The 8,791-nt window shown below is 38.1% G+C and overlaps 1 protein-coding gene across 1 annotated transcript; it reads right to left on the minus strand.

The window, feature by feature from the left end:
* Positions 1 to 4,046: 4,046 nt before the first annotated feature.
* Positions 4,047 to 5,216, minus strand: LOC139036996 (olfactory receptor 4A47-like). The gene is given in 2 exon segments (XM_070472844.1): positions 4,047 to 4,649; positions 4,652 to 5,216. Coding segments are annotated over 2 exon segments (960 nt in total). The 3' UTR covers positions 4,047 to 4,254.
* Positions 5,217 to 8,791: the final 3,575 nt, after the last annotated feature.

An 8,791-nucleotide genomic window follows, 5' to 3' on the forward strand; every position in this document is an offset into this window, starting at 1 on the left:
GCTACAGTCCATGGGGTGGCAATGAGTTGGACTTGACTGAATGACTGAACTGAACTTATTCTCAGCTTAAAATTTTGTTAGAGGTATAAAATTATATCAGAAAACACAACTAAACGAGTTAGCATTTTAGAGATAACAGCCAATTATTTATCCAATTATCAATTTTTAAAAGGTTAGGACACCTGTGTTATGCTGTTATGCCAGCAATTATACGTTGAGCGAGGGCCCAGCAATTTCTAAAATCAGTTGTAAAGTCATGCAAAATTTTTCTCCTGCCTGGATGTTATTTATTTATGATTCAGTCAATAAAGAAAGAAACAGTTTAATAAAGTAGTTTTATTCTTTTCACTACTTATAAGTTAAGAAATATGGTGGTGTGACAGAAAACAAGAGGGAAAATTCTACTATGGATAATGTAAGCAAAGATGATTTTTCTTAAAAGGATGTTTAAGATGATATTGAAAGGATAGAAAACGAATACCATCAGAAGCACTGTTACAGAAATGATACCAATGAACAAAGCAGAACAGACTCAGAGACTCAGAGAACAAACTTATGGTTGTCAGTGGAGGACAATGTGGGAGAGAGTCAGGAAGACCGAGATCTACGTGTTCAAACCACTTCATTTAAAGTGGATAACCAACAAGATCCCACTGTTCAGTACAGGAAGCTCTGTTCAGTGTTATGTGGCAGCCAGAATGGGAAGGGAGTTTGGGGAGAATGGCTATGTGTATCCGTGATTGGGTCCCCTTGCTCTCCACCTGAAACTATCACTACATTGTTAATGGCTGTGCCTTCATTTTCAGTCACTTCAGTCATGTCTAGTTCTTTGAGAACCATGGATTATAGCCCACCAGGCTCCTTTGTCCACGGCATTATCCCAGCAAGAGTATTAGAGTGGGTTGCCATGTCCTCAGGGAACCATCCTAACCCAGGAATTGAACCCTTGTCTCCTAAGTCTCCTGCATTGCAGGTGGATTCTTTACCACTGGTGACACTCATTAATTGGCTATACTCCAATATAAAATAAAAAGTTTTTAAATAAAGAAGCACTATTACAGAAAGTAAAACTAAATTTAAAAAGTGAGATAATTGATAAAATTATCTCACTTTCAGAGTTGACAGGAGCTATACTTAGAAAACTCTAAAATTTTCACAAAAATTTTTATGGCAATACTATGTTCAAAAGGGCTTGTGAGAGGGTGCCCTCTTCTTCCATATTTTAATGGGGGAGTTTTCAATCTTTCAAAGTTTAGGATGATGTTAGCTGTGATCTGTAAATATATGAACTTTATTATGTCAAGGTACACTCTTTCTACTTCCAATTCATTGAGATTTTATGTGAAATGGTGTTGAATTTCTATACCATCATGAACAACCCAGGAGAAATAAAGAAAATAATTCCACCTACAAGCACATCATAAAGAATAAAATAGTTAAGAAAGAAGCATAACTAAAGAGACAAAAATCTTGTAAACTGAAAACTGAAAAATGTTACTCAGAGAATACACACCCATATATGGAAAGAAATTTATGATTGGGTTATTTATTAGTATTAAGATGTTAATATGACTGTAAGTGACCTACAGATTCAGTGCAATCCTTATCAAAACCCCAAAAACGTTTTTGGCAGAAATAGAAAAATTCATGCCAAGACTCATATGGAATCTCAAGGACTCCAATTTTTTCCAAGACAATCTTGAAAAGGAAAGAGAAAGGTGTCCGTCTAATATTTCCTGATTCTACAACATTACACAAAACAATGGTAGTCACGGCGCCAGTTTTGGAATAAAGACAGACAACAAACTAATGGAATTAAGAGAGTCTAGAAATAAACCTTTTATATGTGTTTAGATAATTTTCCACAAGGGTGCCAACAGCATTTAATGGGGAAAGGATATTATACTGAGTGAAAAAAGGCAATCAAATAAATAAATAAATGACTCCACTTTACATGAGGCACTTAAAGTAGTCAAGTTCACAGAAATTAGAATGGTGATTGCCTGGGGCTCACTGAGTGGAAATGGGAAATTTTATTTAACAGCTGTGGAATTTCAGTTTGGGAACCTGGAAATGTTCTGCCAATGATAGACAGTGGTATTGTTTGCATAACAGGATGAATTAATGCCACTTTAATATGGTTAAAATTAAAAATTTTGTTATGTATATTTGACCACAATTTTTAGAATAAGTTTAAGAACTAAGGTAAGAGGAGGTTCCCAGTGGCTCAGTGGTAAAGAATCTGCCTGAAATGCAGGAGACTCAGGAGACATGGGTTCAATTTCTGGGCTGGGAAGATCCCCTGGCGGAGGGCATGGCGACCCACTTCAGCATGGACAGAAGAGCCTGGTGGGCAACAGTCCACAGGGCCGCAGAGTCGGACTAGACTGCAGAGACTTGGCATGAACACACACCGCTTTTGAAGAGCCTGGAGCAAAAAGCAGAGAGTCAGGAGAAAAGCAGGGCACTGTGCATGCCCCTGCACACGATACCACCTAAGGAGTCGTTTGTCCTTGCTACCCACTGCTGCAGCGGGGGCCCCCAATAAAGCCTTGCCTGAATTTCTTGTCTGGTCTCTAATCAATTTCTATTGATTAAGGAGATCAAGAACCCTGGGTAGTAACAAGGACAGCAGCCCAGAACCCCCTGGGACCTGCAACCACTCAGACAACCCAAGTTCTGGGGCCCATGGCCCCGCAGCCAGGGACCCTGGACTCGGCTCCACCACCAGTGGGCTAGCCCTAGCCCCAGGTCCTGGTCTCACCCACCAGTGGGCAAGCATCAGCCCCAGGACCCACTGGGCCAAAGCCCCACCCACCAGACCGTGGCCCTGATGCCAGCCCAGTCTATCCCAGCCCACTCACCAGCAGGCCAGCACCACCCAGGGCAGCCTGGCCTGACCATTCTGCCAACCAGAAAAATGACACCAGCTCCAGGACACCCTGTTCGGTGACTAGCCAGAAAGATATCCATTTGTGTATGATAGCAAAAAGCGTCGTTTCTTTATTAGACAATTATTTCATAAAAATCAGCATGGAAAGGATCAACAATTAAATGAAAAGATAAAAGAGATTAACAGACAATTCTAGGGAAAAAATACAAATTATATCAAACAAGTGAAAAGATGTCAAACCCATATCAAAAGGATTTGTGGTAAATTATAAAGCCAAATTTAAAACAAATTTAATCTGATTATCATATGCCATCAGTATTTATCAGGGTTGATTTTGAGAATGTGGACAAAAATATTCTCACAAACTGTGAACAGGAGTGTAGCTGTTTGTACAACTTCAAAGATGGCAATAGCTATGACCATCAATATTTTAAATGCATGTATTACCTGAGCATTGATTCAAACACAGCACATATATCAACAACTTCACTTCCAGAAGCTCATACTTGCACACATTCAAAAATATATTTGCATTGCAAACATAGAAAACATTTAGGAACAACATGAAAAAGAATGGAAACATTAATTTCAGTATGTCTCTATAAAGGAGTATGACATAGTAAGAGAAAAATTAAAGTTTAGCTCTAAATGGACTGCTAGGAAAATACCTCACAGATGCTCCTACAAAAGCAAAGTTTACCTACACAGAAAAAAAATACATGTATTTAAATACAATTGCTTTTACATAGATTATTACCAGATGGATCTTAAGAAATAGAGTGCCCCTGCAGAAGTGGACTAGAAAATATATTGAAAGATAAATAGGAAATGTATTCTACACTTTCTCCCATTTTGTATGATTTGCATTTTTACTATTTATTATTATCTATTTCACTTCAGTTGTTTAAAAAAATTAAGGTTACATGAAAAGTTTTGTGTATAATGCAACTGAAATTTTATAAAGAACACAGAGTATATAGCATTAAATACTTTAAATAGCATAATAAAAAGAATAACTTAAAAGACAAGAATCTAAAAATAAATACTGTCTGGAAAAAATTAAAACAGAAAAAAAATGCATAAATTGATTAAAAATCAGTGTACTATATAAAATTTCCTTCACTAATCTGTTACATGATATTGGTTCCTTCAATTTTTCTTACATCTTTCTAGGTACAGTGATAAGCAAAATATTACAGACCTTGCATTCTACCATGGAAAGGAACTATCCATGTTATTAACAGCACAGTTGCATAGCTACAGTAAAACTTTTTATATTATAATTATAAATTCCTAGAAGAAAAAGAAACCAGAATCAGATTTGAGAAAGCTACTGAATTCCAAGGAAGTGGTCTCTGATGTCAAATGACCCCCTTCATGGTGGATGATGCACTTTTTTTACCATAAAATACCATGTTCCTTCTCCAAAGCTTCTTCATGGCATTTGTCATCTCTGAGTTTCTCAGAGTGTAGATTAATGGGTTCAGCATGGGGGTTATGACTGTATAAAACACACTCAATGATTTGTCAATGGGGAAGGTCTTAGCAGGTCTTACATACATGAAAATACAGGGAACAAAGAAGCAGACAACCACAGTGATGTGGGAACCACAGGTCTGGAGGGCTTTCCGCCTCCCTTCCTGACTCAGGTTCTTCAGAGAGTGCAGGATGACTCCGTAGGAGACGAGTAAGAGCAGAAACACAACAGTGCAGATCAGTCCTCCATTGGCTGCTACTAAGAGGCCAATGACATAGTGTCAGTACAGACCAGTTTCAATAGAGGGTACATGTCACAGAAAAAATGATCAATGATATTGGGGCCACAGAACGGGAGCCCAAAAATAGTGCTAAGCTGAATAATTGAGTGCAGAAAACCTCCAACCCAGGACACCACCAGCAACACAGCACACACCCTTTGCCTCATGATGACCAAATAATGCAAGGGCTTACAGATGGCCACATAGCGGTCATAGGCCATCACCAGCAGAAGGAAGACCTCTGATCCACCAAAAAAGTGCTCTGTAAACAGCTGGGTCATACAAGATTGGAAGGATATGGTATTTTTCCCTAAGAACAAGCTTGAAATCAATTTGGGAGAAATAGATGAGGAATAAATGACATCCATAAATGATAAGCTGGCAAGAAAAAAGTACATCGGCGAATTCAGGGTCTTACTAAATGTTACAGTCACCACAATAAGCATGTTGCCCAACATGGTCAAAATGTAGAAGAACAAGAACATAACAAAAAGGACTTTCTGCTCCTTTGGATTCTGAGTGAGGCCCAGGAGGACAAAGTGAGTCACATTGCTTCTTGGTTCCATCTATTCCTTACAGGTGCTGACTTCACATATGAGGAACAGTTTACCTATGAATCAAATCAAAAAATTAAAAACACCTTTACATGGATTATAAGCTTAATGTACTTTATTCACCCAATGTGTTAAACCTGACATTAGGATCATAAAGTCAAATAAGAATGTTTCCCTATTCTCAGTGATTAGATATATAATGAGGGGTCAGACCATAACAATCAATTTTATAAGCGTAACTATAAATAGGTTCATATGGATAAGGGTTAACATTTCCAGAATGTCTATAATCAACTCTGGATCTGGGAAGGTTTCTCAAAGAAAACAATACTTCAGCTGAGTTTTATAGGAAAAGTGAAGATAATAAGAGTGGATAAATAGGGAATTCTGTGAAAAGATGAACCAGGTATAAAATCACAACAGTGAAATATTTAAGTAAAGAATCATTTAAGGTAACTTACACATTCAAAGTGGGGAGAACAAATTTAGGAATAAATATGTGTATGCAACTATCTAATTGACATATCCAAACAGATATCAATTTAATATTTATTAAAATAAATTTTAATCATATTTATTAAATGTATTAAATACATTTTCAATATTCCACAATTAACCTATTCCTTCCTAAATGTTCTCCATCTCATTTTGTTGTAGAGAATAGTTTAATAAAAGGAAATATTAACATTGTAAGAATGTCTATCATTTTTATGCCAAATTATATGTTAGATGTTATCTCTGCTTGGACTTCTCAGATGGCTCAGTGGTAAAGAATCTCCCTCCAAACAGGAGACAGGGGTTCAACTCCTGGGTTGGGAAGATCCCTTGGAGAAGGAAAGGGCAACCCACCCCAATATTCTTGTCTGGGAAATCCAACGGACAGAGGAGCCTGGTGGGCTACAGTCCGTGGGGTGGCAAAGATGTGAATATGACTTAGGGATAAACAAATCTCCACACTTACACTGATGTTTTATGTCTCCATATGTATATGTATAAGTGCATGTACTCTGTGCACTTATAAAATCACATTTAATGTATAAAATTTAGCCTTCACTGTAAGAAATATTGTTAACTTCATTTTTTAAAGAAACAGGCTTATAATATTTAATTTTCTAAAATCATACATTTTTCAGTGAGAGAAATTGAATCTTAAACTAGTTCACTTCAAAAATCTTGTGATTCCAGGCAAAGGTTTTCAATCTTTCAATTCTTATAAATCCAAGTTTTCAATTTCCTACATGGTAAATAAATTTACACAACTGAAAAGTCTGGCATCTACTATTAACTGTTATAAATTTACCTTTTGGGTTCCTGTTCACAGTCGGCAAGGAGCCTTTTCAACTATCTCGTAAAGACATAGAAATGTCTTCAATCCAGTGTGAACACCGAGGGCAAAAATCTGCATTATTCCTAAAAATATATTTGATTTCACATGACTGTGTCAGCCCATTTTCTTCACAAAATCTTCTAAATATTTCAGAAAATTGTTATTACTCACATTGTAGAAATGTTTCTAAAAAATTCCCCCAAAATTCCATATTACAAACAGGAAAAATACTTTTTCCAGCTTATGGTAATTAAAGCAGCAGACAAATCTATGTCATATAAGTTAACAACTATTTTGAAAAGGAAATTGCTCTAGTAACTAAACTGTTTTCCAGTAACTTCAATAAAGAAAAAGAAAAATAAAAAAAAATACTATGCAGCTTTTTTTCCCTACCTCTTTCTATTGTGTTAGTATAGCAAAAGAAATGTACTGAGATTTTGAGAGCTCATTATTGAAATAGTTATTGCAACTCCTGAAAAAGGTATAATAGTTCTAAAGAGGATAGCATCATCTCCCTGACAGAGGCGAAGATCATGGGATCTTATACCTTCTAATCAGATTTATCAAGTCATGAATTTGGAGTGTATCCAAGACTGCTGCTGCTGCTGCTAAGTCACTTGTGTCTGACTCTGTGCGACCCCAGAGACGGCAGCCCACCAGGCTCCCCCGTCCATGGGATTTTCCAGGCAAGAACACTGGAGTGGGGTGCCATTGCCTTCTCCTACCCAAGACTGACTCTTGCTTAATTATATTCCCTGTGGTTTTCCACCAAATCTTAACAGAACATTTCTATGTAGAGATACTGTTAGACCAATGACATAATTGGGGTCAGGAAGATGTAACAAGGAGAAAAACAGCTTTAGATCCATTATGGAACTTTTGCCAGTAAAGAATAAAATATTAGCCCTGTCATTTTGCTGCAAGACAAATAAATTTATCACTTATTTCCCCGTTTATCCATAGGAAGATTTTCTTTCTTTTTATCTAATACTTAATGTTTTCTGCCTGTAAGTGTGGGGCTGGGTGTGATAAAATTTTATCTCCAGTTTAGATGCAACAGCCTGGTGGCTCAGATAGTAAAAGCATCTGCCTACAATGCGGGAGACCCGGGTTCAATCCCTGGGTTGGGAAGATCCCCTGGAGAAGGAAATGGCAGCCCACTCCAGTACTCTTGCCTGAAAAATCCCATGGATGGAGGAGCCTGGCAGGCTGCAGTCCATGGGGTTGCAAAGAATCAGACATGACTGAGCGGCTTCACTAGATGCAATAACATTATTTATCTAATCTATTTTTTTTAAGTTTTATTGAGGGCCTACTTTGTGGCAGGCTTTATCCTGTGAGCCAGAGAATGAAGCATCAGTAAAGAGGAAAAAAAAATCAGGATAAAAGTGCTGCTGCATTCATCTTGTATATAATATAGCCAGTTATTTAAAAATTGAACAACTTCCCAGGTGGTGCTACTGGTAAAGAACCCACCTGCCAATGCAGGAGACTTAAGAGACCTGGATTTGATCCCTGAGTAGGGAAGATCCCCTGGAGAAGGAAATGGCAACCCACTCCAGTATTCTTGCCTGGAGAATCCCATGGATGGAGGAGCCTGACGGGCTATGTCCATAGGGTCACAAACAGTCAGACGCGACTGAAGTGACTTTGCACACACACAATACGGTAATGATGATCTGTGATCCACACTAATAAAACAAAACACAGGGAACTGTGACAGAAAGTAAGAGGGAGAGAGTGCAGCAGACAATAATAAAAGGTCTTTAGAAAGGGTCATAATTTTAGCTGGAATCCAACAGATGAGAAGCAATTACAATAACAGTGTTACATGTCCTAAGCTCCAATGTTGGAAGTAACCTAGACAGTTGAAGACCCTGAAATGTCATCGTGCCTGAAGTGAAATAGGGAAGGAGTGGGCAGAACAGACTGAGGCTGAAGAGGGAGACAGGACAAGAACCCTGAAGAGCAGCACGGATCTTGGTTAGGAGTTTGGATTTAGCTCAATGTTTCTCTAAAATTAGAGTGAGCTTCCTGGTGGCTCAGGCAGTGAAAATCTGCCTGCAATGCAAGAGACCTGGGTCCGATCCCTGGGTCAGAAAGATTCCCTGGAGAAGAGAATAGCTACCCACTCCAGCATTGTTGCCTGAAGAATCCATGGACAGATAAGTCTGGTGAGCTCCAGTCCATGGGGTCGCAAAGAGTCAGACACGACTGAGTGACTAAGCACACATGCAAAGTAAGATAAGCAATTTTTTAG

Source organism: Odocoileus virginianus, chromosome 10 (genome assembly GCF_023699985.2).
Source record: "Odocoileus virginianus isolate 20LAN1187 ecotype Illinois chromosome 10, Ovbor_1.2, whole genome shotgun sequence".
Classification (NCBI taxonomy): domain Eukaryota; kingdom Metazoa; phylum Chordata; class Mammalia; order Artiodactyla; family Cervidae; genus Odocoileus; species Odocoileus virginianus.